At 31.5% G+C, this 22,034-nt stretch overlaps 1 protein-coding gene across 2 annotated transcripts in view; it reads right to left on the bottom strand.

Annotated features, from left to right (window-relative positions):
- LOC143045958 (broad substrate specificity ATP-binding cassette transporter ABCG2-like) overlaps positions 1–22,034 on the bottom strand; it is a 52,379-nt gene that overhangs the window by 5,175 nt on the left and 25,170 nt on the right. For both annotated transcript variants that reach the window (XM_076218820.1, XM_076218821.1), the window contains 8 exons: positions 21,821–21,881; positions 20,777–20,885; positions 16,411–16,476; positions 6,213–6,298; positions 4,821–4,910; positions 2,152–2,276; positions 1,715–1,869; positions 557–646 (listed from right to left, as the gene is read on the bottom strand). In XM_076218820.1, coding sequence (XP_076074935.1) covers positions 557–646; positions 1,715–1,869; positions 2,152–2,276; positions 4,821–4,910; positions 6,213–6,298; positions 16,411–16,476; positions 20,777–20,885; positions 21,821–21,881 — 782 coding nt within the window. The remainder of the gene's footprint in view (positions 1–556; positions 647–1,714; positions 1,870–2,151; positions 2,277–4,820; positions 4,911–6,212; positions 6,299–16,410; positions 16,477–20,776; positions 20,886–21,820; positions 21,882–22,034) is intronic.

The raw sequence follows: 22,034 nt of genomic DNA, 5'->3' as shown, positions 1-22,034 counted from the left end.
CAATAATGCTTATGATAGTACACCATAGTAAAGCAGATTGTTAGATGACATTGTAAATGTTGATTGTTGCTATATAGGGTTAGAATGACCTTTTTATTTGGATGATAACTTGAACAAATGTCTTGCAAGTTAACATGATCTTATATCTAACATTTCAACTTCAATTAAATCTACCATGGAAAGTCTGTTAGTTTTATCCAGTTGCTCCTGTACTCATTTATATCAACTTACACAGACAGATATATAATCTTAGGGTTACTTTGAAAAAGAAAAGATAAGAGTTATCCAATCATGACACAAAATCTACAAAACAAAAAGAGTAACAGCACTTGTATTGTTGTTATTCATCTCTCATCACAGAGAACCTTCAACAAGGAACAAAGTCTCACTTCACTGCAAGTTTAAGACAGCCCTTAGTCCCAGTTTGAACCGAAATCTCGCAAACTAACGATGAGAAATTGAAGCATGAAAAGACCATTAAAAATATACTTTATTCAACCTAGATGTTGTTCATTATAATTAGTAAAACATAAAATAGTACATAATCAATACTTACGTTTAAACCATATCTAAATAAGCTTGCCCATTTCAGCCATCGTAACCATGATGGAACAGAGGATACATTTACTAGTAAACCACTGAATACCTGAGATGGAAACAGAAATTCAGTAATTAGTATGTGTAAACCCCCTGACCCCTCAAAACTCAGAACAAAAATAAAATAGAATGTAAATGTATGTGTAAAACATCTCAATGCAAGCAGAAAGAGTTACAGTAATTATTTTGTGTGAACCCCTCAAAAATGAAGCATAATGAAAAATAAGATTTCTACATATTTTCAGCATCTAAACTCACTGCTGTTTTTTGGAAGCTTAAGGGGTCGCGTTACTCAGTTTTTTAAAATTAAGAATGGAAATGGGGAATGTGCCAAAGAGACAACAACCCGACCATTGAAAAAAACAACAGCAGAAGATCACCTACAGGTCTTTTAGTTTTCTTTATTTTGCTTTGTGTACTGTTGTTCTGTCATGGCATTGTCAGTTTGTTTTTCAATTTACGATTTAGCATATCCCCTTGATATCTTCTGTATCTCTTAAATGAAGAGGATCATCAAACATTGTATTGTGAAAGTAAATGTTAATTGGTCTAATATCATAACAATGTGTCAATTATCAACACTTTGTATTTGGAACTTTGATTACCTTTCTTAGAGATTATGAAACTGTCACAGGACAGTTAGAATGATTTGAATACACTCTCAAGTAACAAGTACCGGAAGTGATAAAAAATTATTTTTATGAAATTACATGCCACTAACTTTAAAGTCAATCCTTTAACCCCTTGAAAAATTGCTGTTTTATTGACTTGGTAAAAATTGAATATTGCTGATGAAGAAAGCGACCCACAGCGAGTATCATAAACAGCAGGGCGACTTGTTTTACCTTTTGAGGGTCTGGCAAAGCGAAGTGACGGTTGGGAAAGCAACTTCTTAGCCCTAATCGCTTAGTAGCGTGAGCCCTGGTCTTTGCTCATTGTTGAAAGCTGTATGGTGACCTATAGTTGTTAATTTCTGTGTCATTTGGTCTTTTGTGGAGAGTTGTCTCATTGGCAATAGTACCACATCTTCCTTTTTATATTCACCTAATGAGCAAGTTACTCTTCTTGTCAATCAAATTAAACATTGGCAACAAAAAATATAAATGTGAAATATTACCATCATAAAGACATATGTGAGAGCAATACACAAGTTAGCCACAGCAAATATTGACACAGTAGCACTGAAGAAGAAAGCGATTCCTGATGCAGACATGGCTACTAAAAACAATGACAGGACATACAGGAAAAAGTTCTCTGCTGCTAGTCGTAAGCCTGAAAAATAGGGTTGAAATTATACAAATCATTGAAAAATGTTATACTGTAAGCACAAACATTTTTTTGATGTTTTTTTATTGCAAAAATTGTAACAGAATATTTTAAAACATCATCAAATAAAAGCATCTGAAATTTGATATCTTTATTTGCATGTATCATTTATAATAATAATAAAAATCTTTTAAATGCTTTAAATTCTCAAAATTATAGAATAAATTCACTATAAATCAAAAACACACACATTTCACTCGAAGTATCAAAATAGGTATTCTAACTTACCCAACATAAAATATGTGACAGTTGAAAACAGAATAACTGGAATCAGTCTCATAGGTATTACATCACAGATAATCTTGGAGAAAAAGTAGGCAGACACTCTGTAAAATCCACTCACATTCTCATGCCTAAAAATAGCATTGTTACAAAGTTTTTATATTTTCAAGTAAATGTAAAAAAGCTAAATGTACTGGTGCTATGCATTTAATCAGTTACATTCCATGTTATCTATTAAGTTTTTGAAGAAATACTAAGCTAAAACTGGATATAACCAATGAGAAAAGTTAAATGTAATAAACCTGGGATACACATGTATCAGATTTCTATTTAATGCTTGTTTTTCCCTAATGGTAAAATTATTTTTGTTTAATAGGATATGTGTAAAAATTGTTGTTTAGTTGGATATGTGTAAACAGTGCTGTTTCAATGGGATAGGATGTGTGTAAAATTGTAGATTAATGGGATTTGTGTATATTTAACCAGGTGCTCCGCAGGGCGCAGCTTTATACGACCGCAGAGGTCGAACCCTGAACAGTTGGGGCAAGTATGGACAAAACATTCAAGCATGATACAGCTCTGAATTTGGATTGTGATCAAATTTTTGACATTACATGGTTTTTTTTTACACAAAACAAATGCCAAGATTTTACAAATCAATTAAAGATTTCTTCTTCAAACTTTTTAAATCTAAAATTAAATAGTTGACACAGCATAGGTTTCTGACACAGAATGAATGTGGTCTAATGAACTTAAAAGGTTTTTTTTGCCTTTGAGCAATTCACTATGCTGTTGAATATTAATCCTCTCAAAAAAATGTTTGAAGAAATTTTCTTTTTATTTATGAAATCTGAAATGAGAAAAATTTAACCCCCCCCCCTTTTTTTTCACATCCCCGTTTCCCTTTTTCAAAACTGATATCAATTCAAATTTCTAATGGAGTTTGCAACAATAACTACTCATTCAAATACATCATAAAATATTAAGATGTAAAAAAACTGCTTGTTATCACTGAATGGTAAAGATTATTTAAATTTATCAGTTGGTAGTAAAAAGTGTATATACATTGTATATTGTATATAACAAAGATTTAAGTTGATTCTGGACAAAGAAAGATAACTCCAATTAAAAAAAATTTTTGCTATTGCACAATATTGTGCAATAGGATATTTCTTGCTTACTATTCTGGACAAAGAAAGATAACTCTAATTAAAAAAAAAATTGCTATTTCACAATATTGTGCAATTAGATATTTCTTGCCATTGCACAATACTGTGCAATTGAAAAGACTTGCTATTGCACAATACTTAATATAATAATTTTAGATCCTGATTTGGACCAACTTGAAAACTGGGCCCATAATCAAAAATCTAAGTACATGTTTAGATTCAGCATATCAAAGAGGCCCAAGAATTCAATTTTTGTTAAAATCAAACTTAGTTTAATTTTGGACCCTTTGGACTTTAATGTAGAATTTGAAATTTGAAAACAGGACCAAAAATGAAGAATCTACATACACAGTTAGATTTGGCATATCAAAGAACCCCAAGGATTCAATTTTTGATGAAATCAAACAAAGTTTAATTTTGGACCCTTTGGACCTTAATGTAGACCAATTTGAAAACGGGACCAAAAGTTGAGAATCTACATATACAGTTAGATTCGGCATATCAAAGAACCCCAATTATTCAATTTTGATGAAATCAAACAAAGTTTAATTTTGGACCCTTTGGGCCCCTTTTTCCTAAACTGTTGGGACCAAAACTCCCAAAATCAATACCAACCTTCCTTTTATGGTCATAAGCCTTGTGTTTAAATTTCATAGATTTGTATTTACTTATACTAACGTTATGGTGCGAAAACCAAGAAAAATGCTTATTTGGGTCCCTTTTTGGCCCCTAATTCCTAAACTGTTGGGTCCTAAACTCCCAAAATCAATACCAACCTTCCTTTTGTGGTCATAAACATTGTGTTTAAATTTCATAGATTTCTATTTACTTAACCTAAGGTTATTGTGCAAAAACCAAGAAAAATGCTTATTTGGGCCCTTTATTGGCCCCTTATTCCTAAACTATTGAAACCAAAACTCCCAAAATCAATCCCAATCTTTCTTTTGTGGTCATAAACCTTGTGTCAAAATTTCATAGATTTCTATTAACTTAAACTAAAGTTATGGTGCGAAAACCAAGAAAATGCTTATTTGGGCCCTTTTTGGCCCCTAATTCCTAAAATGTTGTGACCAAAACTCCCAAAATCAATACCAACCTTCCTTTTATGGTCATAAACCTTGTGTTAAAATTTCATAGATTTCTATTCACTTTTACTACAGTTAGAGTGCGAAAACTAAAAGTATTCGGACGCCGGACGACGACGACGACGACGACGCCGACGCCAACGTGATAGCAATATACGACGAAAATTTTTTCAAAATTTGCGGTCGTATAAAAACTGTTGTTTAGTGGAACGAGCTTATACATGGTTGTTTAATGGGATATGTGTATACATCTGTGTTCAATGGATGTGTGTGAACATCGTGAAAATATAAACCTCTTTTAAAAAAATTATATTGAACTAAATATTTCCAAATACTTGATTCAAAATCATAAAGGGAAAAAAAATAAAGATTTAGTCAAAACTACAACTACTAAAATGAACAATTCTATAAAATTACATACATGAATATGGATCTCTCTTTGATAAACAATTCTACTGCCGATAAATTTCCAAATACTTGATTCATTATAATGAAGAAAAAGGCTCCAACTCTGGAAGATAAGAGAAAAATTCAGTTAATACAGTTATGAAGATATTCAAATACCTAATAGTAAATGATATGTGTATTTAATAGGGATGTCAAAAGATCTGAAATTTAATACTTGGGTACTCAGTCATGATATTTCAAAGGGAAGATAAATTCAAGGGAAACATCTCAAGATTTATAAAAGACAAACGAGTATTCAAGTACTTAATTTGTACTCAAGTTTTTCGACCTTCCATGTGAGTACTCGACTTGAGTACTACTTCGTTGCCATCCCTAGTATTAAGATATACTAAAAATTTGTAAGGGTTCCGCGGAACCCAGTGTCTCGCCTACTTTTGCTGTTAATCAAACACTCATCAAAAATGATGAAAAAAATCAATAAAATTATTCCTCTCGATACTATCTTTTGATTGTGAGAAGCTTCTGTCCAAGTTTGGTAAAAATCCAGGCTAGTTTAAGAATCTTAAAAATGTTTTAAATACTTTAACTGCAGACTGTATGTAATGTTAACTGGAAGAAAAACTAAGTCCATTTATAAGTAAAATACGGGAAAAATGGAATTTTATTTTTACAAAATTTACTTCTGGATACTATCTCCTGATCATAAACAAGCTTCTGGCCAAGTTTCTTACAATTCCAGGATAGTTTAAGAAAGTTATTAAAATTTTAAAAACTTTAACCACAGAGTGAATGTAATGTTTCCTGGCAGAAAAAACTAAGTCCATTTATAAGTAAAATACGGAAAAAATGGAATTTTATTTTTACAAAATTTACTTCTGGATACTATCTCCTGATCATAAACAAGCTTCTGGCCAAGTTTTGTACATTTCCAGGATAGTTTAAGAAAGTTATTAAAATTTTAAAAACTTTAACCACAGAGTGAATGTAATGTTTCCTGGCAGAAAAAACTAAGTCCATTTATAAGTAAAATACGGAAAAAATGGAATTTTATTTTTACAAAATTTACTTCTGGATACTATCTTATGAACATAAACAAGCTTCTGTCCAAGTTTCGTACAATTCAAGGATAGTTTAAGAAAGTTATTAAAATTTCAAAAACTTTAACCACAGAGTGAATATTTGTGGACGCCGCCGACGACGACGACGCCGACGCCGACGGAATGTAGGATCGCTATGTCTCGCTTTTTCGACTAAAGTCGAAGGCTCGACAAAAAGCATGGTATAAAGCAAATGTTTTCAAATCAACACAATTCTATTGTCCTATTTGAGGAATGACTTTAATACTTTTTCTGAATTTTTGAAAGAACAAAAAAAAAGTGGTGCAGTTACTAGATATCTACTATACCTGTTCTGGATTCCTGTTACACAATCTTTCTCTAGCTGCCAGTAAATAGCACCAACTATCAGTCCAAATATTATCAACACCAACCACTGTAAAACAAAATCTGAAAATTTTAAATTTTCCGAATAAATTACCTTACAAAGTTTCTATCTAAAGACAAACATGGAAATGCCACAGTTAATAGTCAATCATATGTTTATGAACACTGCTAGCTGAATTGGTGAAACAGTGAAATTGGAAGTCTACATTTACATTTGAATGTATCATTAAGGTAGATTCACAGTACAGTGAGTATTACCGCCATCTTGGATTGTACAATAGCTGTACAAAATCAAAATAGTTCTTTGCCTTAATCTGCAAATTTTGAGTCAGAATTGCAATTTAAGTGTAAGACTGTTAATTTGTACAAAAAAAATCAAAGAGCTTCGGAAAGACGGCCCTTGTTTCTATTTCATTTTTTGGGGGTGGGGGTTGGGGGGGTTGGGGTTTATCTTTTGACAGTCTTCATATAAAGAATGAAAAAAAGAACAGCTAGAACATGTGGAAGGTTGACACTATTGGAATCAATTGTTGTTTAATGTAATTTCGTTTCTTTAGTTTAGGATTCAATTTAGACCAATGGAAGAGATCTGCATCTTCTAAATCTAAACATTCAATTAAAGTTGATAGTTAATTATCTAAAATTCAACTAGTTGAATTCTGTCATTTAACAACAACTACAATTATTAAATCTTAATAGTGTACGACTGAACTGTAGGCTAGGGCCATTTTCCATTTTTTTGTGACAGTACTCTTAAAATTTTTAATTTTTTTCTTGAGAAAGTTAGGACTGAAAAATCTATTCAGTTTTAAATTTCCATTGATAAAGTTCCCAGTTATATCTCTCATCACAGGGATACAGGTACTAATAAAAATAACAATATGATTGATGTAAACTGTGTGAAGCTTGTTTCCAAATCCTACATTTTGAAATATTTGTAAAATTTCATGAATAAATAGGTTTAAACTACAAAATGCAACATTTGTAATTTTTTTGTAACTATTACAATGATTATGTTGGTACACAAAATTTAGTTTTAATGAAAGACTACTTATCATATACTAAATGTCACATTTTAAGTGTTTATTTTAGTGGATAATTAGCTCATAAATCGAGGTGCTCCTGAATTGGAGGAAGATTCTCAAAACAGAGTTTTACAGAAAAAATGGAAAAGATCGTTTCTCTCCCCGATCTCATGTAGCCCCTCCGACTTTCTGTTTACTTTGAAAGTTGTTGACCTACAAATTAAAGTATTGCATGTTGATGTTTAAATTATCTACAGCAAACATCATTATGTTTAAATTCAACAAATACTATTTTTTAATAAGTGCACAATCTTTGAGAATGATTTAAATAACCAGTGAAGGATATCCCTGCTTATGCGTAATGTGGCTTTCAAACAATGACGTCACTATAAAATATAATGTAGGTTGGATATATTTAGAATATTTCGTCATACTGATTTTTCTGGATTGTAAAAGAAACGTAAAAAGTGTAAAGGAGAACTCGATATACGATAATTTCGAGAGAAACAGAAGGGAAATGTGTAAAAAAAGTGTTTAAAGTCAATTTATTCATTTGTGTCTCCCCATCTCTTCATTCTTAGTAAGATTTGTTGGGGGGTTTTCCACACTATAAAAACAAAATGAATGATGTGAGGGAATGTCACTCTGGTCAACCCCATTGTCTTCCCCAACAAGTGATTTATTGCATTATTTAAAATATTTAAACAAATGACAAATATTTCTGTTATTATGAATCATTTTTTCAACTTAGCCATTTAAGGGGAGATAACTCTTAAAGTAAAAATTTAATACTGGAATGATGATTTTTTTTTTTACTTGTAGCAAGAAAACAAGTTAGGTGATCCAATATTTTCTTCTTATTTTCTTAAATCTTGTTATTAAAGCTGCCCTCTCATATTTATTTTCAAAATTCTGTCTCATAGATTTCTTTTATTCACAAAAATGTGTTTTTTTTCATGAACAATCTTTCCAAATATGAGCAATTTGGCATGACTTGGTGACCCATAGTTTTTTTTATTATGTTATTGTTTTTGAAAAAAGGATAGTAAATCTTCATTTTGGCAAAGTATAAGAAAATTCTATCTAAGGAAATATATACCTATGATCCCCCTTAAGTAATTTAACAATAAATGTATTTAAGCACCAATAATGATGATGATGAAGGGTTTGTGTTTATTTTCAAGGACAACTATTATAGGTTGCACTTAGTAAATACAGTTGTTTCACAAACCACACCTCTTTTGGGGTATAATATTCATAGATATTTGGTTTTGTTTACATACTGGTTCCCAAATATGATCTCCATGTTTCATCAAATAAAGACCTAACTTGGGAATGTTACCAGTATTAATGAACATACGCCAGAGTGTAGGAATGGGTAGTACAGAATTTTAATATAAAACTCTTAGAAGTTCAGGGCATGTAAATCTTTCACTAGCTTAACTAGAGGCTCTTGTGAGCCTGTGTCGCTCACCTTGGTCTATGTGCATATTAAACAATTTACACAGATGGATTCATGAAAAAATTGTGTTTTGGTGATGGTGATGTGTTTGTAGATCTTTATTTACTGAAATTCTTGCTACTTACAATTTTCTCTATCTATAATAAACTTAGCCCTTTCGTTACAGAGGAAAATATTTTGTAAAAATTTACAAAAATTTACCAAATTAATGAAAATTGTTAAAAATTGACTATAAAGGGCAATAAATCCTTCAGGGGTCAACTGACCATTTTGGTTATGTTGACTTATTTGTAGATCTTACTTTGCTAAACATTATTGCTGTTTACAGCTTATCTCTATCTATAATAGTATTCAAGATAATAACCAAAAATGGCAACATTTCTTTAATCAAAGAGCTGAAAGCTCTGAAGAAAAATGACGCCACTGTCTCTAATATAGGGATAGTTTTTATGCAAGTCTTGATTTTCACATACCGTAATTAGTTTAACAATGCAACATGTCTCGTAAGCATATAATTGATATTCGTATATATGTGTGTGTGTGAAGTGAAGGTGACAACTGGCTGTTTTTTTAAGACAAATGAATAGGTCAAGACTACCTGAATTGTACAAATAAATACCGTAGAAAGGCTTGTATATTTCTCACTGGTATATAGTCTGAATCCGGGTCCGTTCGCGCCCACTCATGTTCGCCCCCTTTCACTTTCACACCCTAAATGTTCGCACCAAATCTTAATTGGTTTTGTGTTTAAAGCAAGTGTTTTCTTATAAGTATAATTGTTGTCATTGTCTCAAAATAAAGTGAGACAGCATTTTTATTTGTGTTGAATAAATCTTAATCATGTTTTGGATAGCGTATTGTTAAAAATAATGATAATCCTTTCTAATTAAAGTGGTATTTTGTCAACGTTTTATTTTGTGTTGAATAACTCTTAATCATGTTTTGGTTAGTGTATTGCTATAACTTTGTTTCATTGACTTCTTTCAAAATGAAGTGAGATTCTGACTATGTTTTTTTCTGTGTGTTGAATAGATTTTATCATGTTTTGGTTATAATAGTGGATTGCTATATTTTGGTTCCTATATTTTATTGTTTCGTTGTTTCAGATCAAAGGGACCAAGCTGTTAAAAACAATTATCTTTTGTGTTTTTCCTTTAAAATCTTCAATGTTTTACTCATACCAAGCTATAAATACATTCAGTATTTACAGCAAAGCAATTTAAAACAACAATCATGATTTTCCAATTATTCAACTTGAATTTGAATTAAAATTGAGCGCGAATGAGTAGAGTGCGAACGGACCTTGGGTGCGAACATGCGAGGTGCGAACCTGCAAGGTGCGAAAGTGTATTGGGCGCGAACAGACCTGATACCACAAAATATTAAGTAAATAATCTTTTTGTTACTGTTATCAAAGGTCTAATGAAACTCAGGTAATTTCAAACATTTGTCAAAGAATTCTAGTCAAACCGGCACCTGGTTAAATTGGCACCTGGACAAATCAGCACCTGGTTAAATCGACACCTGATATAGTCAATTCGTCACCCATGTTAAATATATATTTTAACAGTATTTTAAGCAAAAAGAGTAATCAAAGAGCAGATTGCTCTGAGGGATACGATTGCCGTTGTTTCATTGACACATGTATAATAATAATAATAAAATTCTTTATTTAACGAAGGTAACACATTTAACAATTACATGTTAATCTTCCATGAGGCCTTCAAAAACTATTTATACAAATAGAAAACGGACAAAAATACATACAAAATTAAATACATAATACAGTTAAATATAGCAGCTTAAATATTGAATAAGCACATATATATGAATTCAGTAGAAGAAAAGATATGCCTTAGTTTCGTGCATCTTTATTCTGTTCAGTTAGAAAATAGTTTGAACAGTTGGTCTTAAATGTATCTAAATTATCTATTTCTTTAATATTATTTGGTAAATTATTCCAGGTAATAAGACCAGAATATTTAAATGTTCTTTTTAAAAAATCAGAATTAGGTCTTGGTACATGAAGAAGTCCTGATGTTGTCGACCTCAGACAATAATTATAAAGATCAGCACAAGCAGTAAATTTAATAGATAGATAGCCAGGTGCTAGACCATTCATACACTTAAACATTAACACAGCTTGAAAATAGTGTATCCTCGTAAATATAGTCATCCATGCAAGTTTTTTAAACATTACTGTTGATGGAAAATCAAAAGAAACAGATAAAACTAATCTTGCAGCACGTTTTTGGAGCTTATGTATCCTCTCCAGATTAATGTGTGTAGTAAGACCCCATACTGTACAACAGTAGTCAATAATGGGTAATATATAGCTATTGTAAAAAAGATTAAGACCCTTTAATGGTAAATAACGTTTCAACCTTTTTAACAAATATATTCTGGTTGAAATAGTTTCGCATATTTTATCAATTTGAATTGACCATGACAGGTTTTTATCAATATGAATTCCGAGAAGTTTTTCAACTTCAACATTATCTAAAGCGATATTATCTTGTGATAAAACACATAAACATTCATTACAGTTTACCAGTTTTCTGTCTGATCCAACAAGCATACATTTTGATTTCTTGCTATTTATCGTCATATCATTTTCTTTACACCATTTAATAACATTGTCTAAGTCTTTATTCAAACACATATAGATCAGATTCTGTATATTCTAGGGTTAATGGTAAGTCATTTATATAAATGAGGAACAATAAAGGTCCAAGTACAGAACCTTGAGGAACTCCAAAAGTCACAGTTTGATATTCTGATTCAGTGGTTCCTAACTTAACTTTTTGCATTCTCTGAGAAAGGTACGATGAAAACCATTTTACAGAGTGGTCATCACATTTGTATAATTTGAGTTTTGATAAAAGTATATTGTGATTTACCGTATCAAAAGCCTTCTTAAAATCTAAAAAGAGAATGGCGGTAAAATTTCCATTGTCCAATTCTTCTAACCATTTATCAATTATTTTAATGAGTGCTGTATGGCAAGAATGTTTTTCTCTAAATCCAGACTGCTGTTGTATTAATAATTTGTGTGTGGTTAAGAATAGATATAGTTGTTTAAAGACAGTCTTTTCAAATAACTTGGACACAGTGGGTAAAATCGAAATGGGTCGATAATTGTTTGGGTCTGTTTTATCCCCTCCTTTAAATATGGGAGCAACTTTAGCAGATTTTAATATGTTAGGAAATAATCCTGTACATAAACTAAGGTTTATTATGTGAGCAAGAGGGCTTACTACAATCGACCTTGATAGTTTTAAAATTCTTGGTCCAACTCCATCAGTTCCAGTTGATTTAGTTGTGTCTAGATTTTTGAGACCTTGTAGAACCTCGTCATTTGTGACAGTATATAATGAGAATTTAGTATCATCACTTATTTTTGAATTGACATAATTATTAATTTTCTCAGATTTAAAACTTTGGTGAGGATTTGAAATAAGCTTCTCACCTACTGTGCTAAAATGATCATTTAAGCAGTTAGCAATATCATTTTTGTTTATAAGTACTTTTCCTTCGTGTGTTAAAATGTCAATTTCCTGTTTAGTTGTTGAATTCATATCCTTTAAATGCCTCCAAAGAATTTTACAGTTTTTATCGTTATCTATTGCATCCATAAAATATTTTGCTTTTGCAGAACGGATTAATTCACTAGTTTTATTCCTATATTTTTTATAATTTTCAGTGTCTTTCTTTTTGTGAAAATAATCTCTTTGGAATTTTGATTTACCAATTTCATTAGTATACCATTCAGGTTGATATTTATTTTTTACACGTCTAGTAACAACAGGTGCATGTTTATCTAATACATTGACAAGTAATACCACATGTCCATTGCTTCGTTTGGATCATTGATTTCATGTATTATATCGAATGGTTGATTTGACAAATCTTGTAAAAACATTTCATCATTAAATGTTTTGAAGTTTCTGTATTTGATCTCAAAATGTGAATCTGATTTGTCTGTAATAAGCTTTGCAAATTTGTTTACAGTACAGCATGTATACATGTAGCTGGATAATATTATTTTTAAAACTAATTCTACTGCACATGTAAAATAGTTACAAAATAGCCAATCCCGGATAAAAGTGTATGAACAATGTAATTAGACCTATTGTGTTTTATTTTTGTACTATCAATTCCAAGTTTACTTTCCACAGCAGTCACCGAGAATCAAGAGTGAGAGAAGGTATTTCACCTCGTACATTATCTGATCACCTATTTTCCTACGTTATTTCTAGGAGGCACCCCATTCCTAACTCTTTAAATATTTAATTTCCTTTGGGTCAGTGATCATGGCTCCTTTCCGTACACATTTATCGGTTTAATCTGCGATCGTTATTAATATAATACGACGTTTATTGACAGAACGAGCTAATACCCGATTTCAGAATTCATGGAATTTACTTCCGGAAGGGAGACAACTCAAAACGGTAATATGGAAGACTCCATTTCGCCGAAAGGGGTGTTCTACGATGTGGACGATATTTATTTTATTTTAAATCATGCATATGATTTAAAATTATGCGACCACAATAACCCTCAATAGCGGGCATATATAAAAAAAGATCACATGAGTTATAAATTAATTAATTGAGTGGGGAATCTAGAGCAACCATTCAATCTAAAACCCCTTGAAGTCAAGAAAACTATACGCATGCGCATAATTTCCAAAACAAACCCTGAAGCAAGAACCTATAATAAATGTTTATTAAACGACCTAGATGGTTATCTATTTCTTTATGGAAATACAATCTCAAATATCAGTTTCATAACGGTAACATACAAGAAAAACTCCACTTCAGTTCTTATATGACAGATATAGATTGATCGGAATTCAGAGAACTCTCGCATTTAACAAAACTGGGAATTCCCTCTGACGTGTTTCTAAATTTATAAATACACTAAATATAAATACTGCTTAATTCTGATTTTCCGTGTTGTTAAAAACACGCATATAAGTCAAGGGAATTATCAAACATGAAGATTATGAAAAGAACATTATAGGAAAGTTGTTTAAGTTCAATCCCTTTGTTTGTTTTTACCTTTTAAAGCAAGACAATCATAAGAATCCGAGATGTTCCTTAATGTTTAGAATAAAACGATTGACGTGAGGGAAATGCTCTGAGCCACCGGTATAAGTCTACAGATTGCTTGAAAGCAATTGTATCCCAAAAATAAGTAAGGGGTTGCCAGAATTTTTTTCAGTATTTAAGCAAAAAGAGTTAAATACTAACTTTCACATTTTTGGGTGTTCATTGTACATTTTGTATATATTTATTTTTCTCAATTAAATGACATTTTTGGTGTATTTTTAATGATATATATATATATGAGTAGTCAAAATAATTATTACGTCTGGCAAGGCTTTTTTAATTTTATTCTGGGACACCTTTCTATGACCGCAAGGCTATGTTAATTTTTTTCTGGGACGCCTTCCTAAGAAAGCCTTCCTACGAACTTCGTAGGAAGACGTCACAGAAAAAAAATAAAATAGCCTTGCCAGACGTCATAATTATTTGGACTAATACATGAGATATTGGATATTTTTCTGCATTATTTAAACCAGTTGAGCATTTTACAGGATTGTTTGTTTAATGCTTTTTAAACTTTACTGAAAAAAAAACACCTTAAATTTGCTTATTATTTGGCATGAAAGTTTGATTTATTGAAAGGGACTCATAGTTTTCCATTTTTTTTTAATAATTGTCTAATTGTTAAAACAACAGCTTGGGTAAGGGCTTCGTTGTTTACCTTTATACACAACAACATAATTTCACTTTGGTTTCGTTGTTTACCTAAATACACAACAACATATTCACTATGTACTTGGTAACAGTTATTACTTAATTGAATAGAAAATATTATAACAAATATTATTGGATGCCGAATTGACGTCAAATAGGTGCCGATTTGACTATAGTAGATGCCAATTTAACCAGGTGCCGACTTGACTTGTACGTTTCAATTCCTCTGCGATCGTTTGCGGTATTTTCTTGAGAAAAACCTATTTTCCATCATCAAAGAGAAGAAGAAACTGCTTGAAAATGATTCTGGAACGCTTCATGATTGTTAAAATAAGTTAAATTCACTCAAAAAACAATTTTAAAACTTGCGATGTTTAAACAGGAAGTTTCAAAAGCACGTGTAAAAAAAGAAATTAACCGGTGAGAGTGGAAATCCGTACATAACAGATATCACTATAGTACGACTTTGAAAGCAAAACAGTTCCATCCTTTTGTAAAACAGTCTTTAATATACCTATCACATTAATGTTTGAAGGGTCTTAAGCTTATTCAAACCATAAAAGTCGGTATGAAACACCAAAACGGAATGAACAATAACCGATTACGTTTTGTAGTTTACAAATTCTAAACTGGTTCCCGTCAAACTACAACACTTTGTCCGAGTGTAGTGGAATACAAGCAGAAACCAGTTAGTTTGTAAACTGGTTCCTGGCTGATTACTACACAATGACCTCTCATGCATAATTAATGATAACACAAGCAGATTCCAGTTTGTATAGAAAATAGTAAATACGAAACCAAGCGCGGTAGGCAGAGAAATGTAATGAAGTTCAGGTCGCCAGTAATGGAACAATGACTGCGTCATTTTCCAAAAATTACCAATTGGGGGACAGCAACCCAACAATCAGTTGTCCAATTCATGTGAAAATTTCAGGGCAGATAGATATTGATTTGATAAACAATTTAACTACTTTGTCAGATTTGCTTTAAATGCTTTGGTTTTAAAGTTATAAGCCAAAATCTACATTTTACCCCTATGTTCTATTTTTAGCCATGGTGGCCATCTTGGTTGGTTGGCTGGGTCACTGTACACATTTTTTAAACTAGATACCCCAATGATGATTGTGACCAAGTTTGGTTAAATTTGACCCAGTAGTTTCAGAGGAGAAGATTTTTGTAAAAGTTAACGAAGAGGGACGACGATGACGACGACGGACGACTTAGATTGTGGCTAAGTTTGATCAAACTTGGCCCAGCAGTTTCAGAGGAGAAGACTTTTGTAGAAGATTACAAAAATTTACGAAAAATTGGTAAAAAATGACTTTAAAGGGCAATAACTCCTTAAGGGGTCAACTGACCATTTTGGTCATGTTGACTTATTTGTAGATCATACTTTGCTAAACATTATTGCTGTTTACAGCTTATCTCTATCTATAATAATATTCAAAATAATAAAATTTTTAAACCCAACAACAGGTTCTCTGATTCATCTGAAAAAATCAGGGCAGATAAATCTTGACCTGATCAACAATTTTACCCATTGTCAGATTTGCTCTAAATGCTTTGGTTTCAGAGATAAAAGCTAAAGTCTACATTTTCCCCCATGTTCTATTTTTAGCCATGGGGGCCATCTTGGTTGGTTGGCCGGGTCACCGGACACATTTTTTAAACTAGATACCCCAATGATGATTGTGACCAAGTTTGGTTAAATTTGACCCAGTAGTTTCAGATAAGAAGATTTTTGTAAAAGTTAACGAAGACGGACGACGATGACGACGACGGACGACAGACGCCAAGTGATGAGAAAAGCTCACTTGGCCCTGTGGGCCAGGTGAGCTAAAAATAACACCAAATTTCAAATGGAAACATCGACACAGATAGCAAATGTCATCTTTTCAAACAATCTTACCTGCATAACTGACAGCTGTGGATTTCTCAGCAAATTAAGTATTGTTCTGCCAGATACAGCTCTAAACTGAAAAAAAAAATAATGACATCCCCCTTGGTTAAATTAGCCATATTTTTAACATGTGATTGCTTTGATAGTAATAAATATATATAACCAAGAGCTCCAAATATGGTTTTAGGGATTATATTGATTGAGGGTTGATACAGTGTGTAATGTTGAATAAGCTATATAAATGAATGAATGAATGTCTCCTGTATGTAAATGACAGAGGCATGTTAGTACAGTATTGCATTATTACAGCCAGCCAAATAGGTTTGCAATGCAGTTATGTTGTAGATAGATAAGTTCCCTTATTCCACCATTCATGTAATGCACCTTTGAAATATTTCTGTTTATAGTTTGTAGCATAAAATGACATCTGCTTTAGTTTAGATCAATTTGAAGAAAGTATATATCAATAAGATAACCAAGTTAAACAAAGAAGAGGTTGTGCCATTTATTTTTGGCCTTTAATATGAAACCACATTTCATTTTGTTGAATCTTCCATTTAAAATTGAACTATAAAAAAATATGGATATGGTAACGGCACAGATTGAATATTCATATTGACTTATTTTTTTTATACATGGATTGTACTGTGCCCATCCCTAGATTTTCCATGCAGTTCAACTTTTTCCATGATAAAATGATGGAAAATGATGGAAATTTTGTTTTTTTCCATGAATTTCCATGGAATTTCATGGAAAAATAATTCATGTCAGATGGAAAACTTATATGTGTTACTTATTCCATCATTTTCCATGATAAGATGGAAAACTTTCCATGGAATTCCATGGAAAAAATACTTCTTGGATGGAAAATGGGATGGAAAGTAGACTAATAAAACTTTGTAGATGGAAAAGAGGATGGAAAGTGGACTTAGAATATTTTTGAGATGAAAAAGAGGATGGAATCTTGACTTAGAATATTTTTAACATGGAAAAAATTATAGAATCTTAACTTAGAATATTTTTGAGATGGAAAGTCATGGAAAAAATGTACACAAATTACATACATTAATTCTTTATCAGGGGCGTAGCTAGGCATTCATTCAACTGTAGGCACAAATCGGCAGGGGGTCTGGGGTCTTGATAGGGGTTCAGGGGGCCGAAGCCCCCCGACGGAAAACGGATTTCAGTGTTTTGGCTGCAAAATTTTATGCACAAAAATATTAAATTTTCTGGTCATTTAATCATGATAATTATAATATACATAATGAAAAGTTCGAATGATCTGAATGGTAAATTAAAAAACGCAGTACAATTGGAAAATCAAATATTAAAAGAAATATTTACAATATGTACTGCCCATCAAAGATCCGCGTATCCTTTTAATTAAGCAGTACACCCTGTTTGGTATTTTCAAATCTATTCCGTTATGATCGATATATACGTTTAACTTAATGGATAGTACATATTGACGATTCTTCATTAAAAAAAAAATGCGCACGTGCACGTAAACACTGATATTATACTATATAATAACACTATTCTTTTGGCTAAAAAAAACATCAACCATCAATATTTTGATTCTTAAACCTTCACCCTAGCCACACAAAAACATACACACATAGTCGATGCCTAGTGCAAAAGTTCTGTTCTGTTCATACTAACGTAACAAAATTCAAGAAATTCGTATTTCTTTATATACCGCTCTACTGTAAAATCCCTACCTGCTTAGGAATTTTAATAATTGTGGTCATTACTCGTAGATCTGAGAGTACAACAAACTACTGGAAGCTAGTTGATAGATTGATTTCTAAACATCCAGTTTAAAATATTTATACAAAATAAAAAATGATTATTTACAATAAACACAACAGGGAGCTTAGTCCTGTAATAAGTGTTGTACAGGATGAAGGTCTGAAAATTTGAAAATGCCATGCATTGGAAAATGAGGGATTATTGGATAGGAGAACAAAAATTGCCTTTCAGTAGACCAACTACGAACTCCTCAAGAGTGGCATTCTCTCTACAACTGTCCCCATTCTGACCAGACGTGACTACGTCTTTATGCATCCTGCACAGCCAAACGGACGACCAACATTGGCAAGTCGGGTGAAGACAAAGTGGAAAGCTAGTTGAAAACTAACAACAACTAATTAAAAATTCATTTGTCTAAGTAGATGTTCATTCAAGTTTTTGTTGATAGAATTGAAATGATCTGAACCAAAGTTCTAGTTTATAGTTTCTATATAGGAACATACATAAAACACATTCAATTCTATCCAATATGCCATTCACTAAGGACGAGAGACTAGTGTACACATGACATTCGAGTTGTGACAACTGCACTCGAGCTCATCTACATATAACGTTGTTTATTATTTTTTTTAACCAAAAAAAAAAATTTGTGAAAAAATTATGTGTAGGCACGTGCCTTAAGTGCCTAACGGCAGCTACGCCCCTGTTTATCATCAATTAGACAGTGAAAGAAATGTAAAGTGCCATCTGGTTTTCATTGGTCTTTGTGTAGAAGACAGGAAATGATATGACCATACAGTGTGAGGCCAAATGTAGGGTAGAACATGGATTTATACATTTTTGTGCAATTATTATTACTTAAAACATAAAAATGGTAAATAAACAATAAATGGACAATCTTTTATTAAAATATATATAAAATATCCAAGATTTTGTTAAATAACAGTATTCAATTGTGACTCTTTTAAAAGAAATCAGATAACTCCTCATACATCCCCCAACACATTGAAAATTTGAACTTGCAATGGATATGCAGGCAACAAATAAAAATGTCTTCTCTCCTGAACAAAATGCAAAATTTATATTGGACTTAGATTAAATAGTTCCAAATAGTTCTTGACATCGAATAGTGCAGATTTATTCTCTGATGACTTGCATTGACTGTTGGATTTAGAGCATATTTTTTGGTAAGTACACTGAATTAAATTCTACCATTTTAAGTGTGTGCAAGCTCCTTTAGTTCAACATAAAAACATCATGAAAACACATATAGTAGATTTTTTACTTATAATTATAATGATTGGGTATTAAGACAAGACAAACTGTATATGGTGTATTATAATAACTAATAATCCACTAATGAAGTAATTTGGTTATAAAATTTAAGATCCGTTGAAATTGGTTGCCAATGAGAAATTCCATAAAAGTAAAAAAAAGTGTATCTTTACAGCAAACTGCAGATCAACATTAAGTTCTAAATATATGGAAAATACCAATGAAGACATTTATATACAATAATTATGAAAAATATATTTAGGACAAAGACTAAAGTTGTTAACCATTATTAATAATGTCATTATTTAAAGAATATCTCTTTATTTATAACAGTAAAATTATTTTTAGGTATTAAGAGGAAGAAATGAAACTCCAATAAAATGGTTAATGCTGTTCTACAAGATGGATCTACTGAAGCCTGGTGCTGACATAAGTGACGTTTATAACCTTAATTTCTTGATATAAAGGCAGTGCAAACATATACCAGTATTGAAAGTTTTTTCTTGTTTGTTGTATTTATTATAATACATCAAATGAGTTTGAATTAAAGGTTAAAATGATGATTGAGTCTATTGCTTATTACTGACCATTGTAAGACTCAAAAGACCTTACCAAACCGAAAAAAAGCATGGCACCTAGTTTTTTTTATCTTCATTATTACAGATATTGTTAAACAGGGTATATTGTCAAAAGGTTAATTTGAGCAATTCATTTTAAATGGAAATGATGGAAATATTTCCATGGAATTCCATGGAAAAAGGAATTCTATGTAATATATTTCCATGGAATTCCATGGAAAAACTTCATGGAAAATATTTCAGATGGAAATATTATTAATTCCTTTTTTTTCTCTTTTTATTTTCCATGGATTTCCATGGAAAACAGGTTCCAATACTCCATGGAATTCCATGGAAAAATATTCCATGGAATTCCATGCAGTTTTCCATGATAGATGATGGAAAATCTAGGGATGGGTGTAAAGACCTTTTAAATTCCCCTTTTCAAAAGAAGGACTACGGGTAATCTCATTGTTTGGACACCAAAATTAAAATAATGTTACGTCATTGGATGGATAAAACTGTTTTAAACCATTCACAACATTATGGTGTAAGCTTTTGAAAATATTACCCAGAATGCATTAGATTCTGAAACAGCTAAATTAGCATATTTGAATTTGACAAAAATCCAAAATTTTGAATGGAATTTTCTAAGTCAATCTGGAATTCACAGATTTGGAAATGCTTTTTAGATGGAACATAAGAAAAGAGGAAAATCTTTCATGCATGTTCAGTGCAACATATGAAAAAGCAAATCACTAAATCTTCCTCTTTATAACACAACAATATACCTGTGTGAAAGCTGATGTTGCATATTCTATTTTAGGTAAAACCTTAACAGTATTGGTCTCTACAGCATGCTGATACTGTTGTAAGATAGGATTCATCTGACTTTGTAATCTGTCAATAAATATAATTAAGTTATCTCCCCAGGCATGCAAAAGTTTATAACAATGTAAAAACATTCACTTACATGCACACTAAAGACTGTTATTCTTTAAGTATACACTAAAGACTGTTATTCTTTAAGTATACACTAAAGACTGTTATTCTTTTAGTATACACTAAAGACTGTTATTCTTTTAGTATTCATAAATAAGATGCATTCATGCATAGTATGACTACAGGTACAGTGATTAGAGTCAAAGCAGTGTTCATGACATTGTACATTTGATCTAAATACAGATCAGCCAATCAAACAATTTAGTATTAATCTACAGCAGGTCTGCCAAGTGCAGATTCATGGATTTTCATGCTTATTAATGGTGACATTTTTCTTTGATCTACTGTTGATTCTCTTTCATTTTTACATTTTCATGATTTTAGCCAAATCTCACAGATGTGCTTTCATGAAAGGTTGGCAGAACTGCTATACTTGTAACTACATTATACTACAAAAGAGTAAAAACCCATAATAAAGGCAGTTAATATAAGCAAATTGTGAAGACAAAACACAAGAACAGTTACAATATTTTCATATGATTGATGGTAATGAATATCATGCAATTTTACAGGGAAGATTCCTATCTGACAATCTTATTGGAGAACCATAACGAACAGCTGTGCAACTACAAAGACCACATGATAGACCGGTATTTATAAGGGGATTTCCCTTGAAGTTCAGTACTTTTATTACTTTATTTTGTACAGATTGATAGACTACATGTACATAGTACCATAATATGTCTCCTTTGGGCGTATAAAAGACAATTACAATTATTGTCAACATTTTCTCATCTAGCAATGCAACTCTTTAAGGTATTTGTTTCTTTTTGAATTTGCTGTTTTTTCCTGAATATTCTATGTTTTCCAAATAATCCTTATAGATTCTATACCTTGAATTTAAAGTTGACTTCTGAAATGATGATACCAATTTTGTATGTACTTCTTCAATGTCTGTAAAAATACTGGGTATAATTAATTCAAATAGTTTAAATCATTCATAAGTACATTATATATTCTTTCAGCAGACTTGGGGTAATTGTAATTGTAATCATTAATCAGCTGTAATTGATTACAATTTTTCAAGTAATCAGTGTAATCATTAAT

This window comes from Mytilus galloprovincialis, chromosome 9 (genome assembly GCF_965363235.1).
Source record: "Mytilus galloprovincialis chromosome 9, xbMytGall1.hap1.1, whole genome shotgun sequence".
NCBI lineage: Eukaryota > Metazoa > Mollusca > Bivalvia > Mytilida > Mytilidae > Mytilus > Mytilus galloprovincialis.
This window is presented reverse-complemented; position numbering and strand designations above follow the sequence as displayed.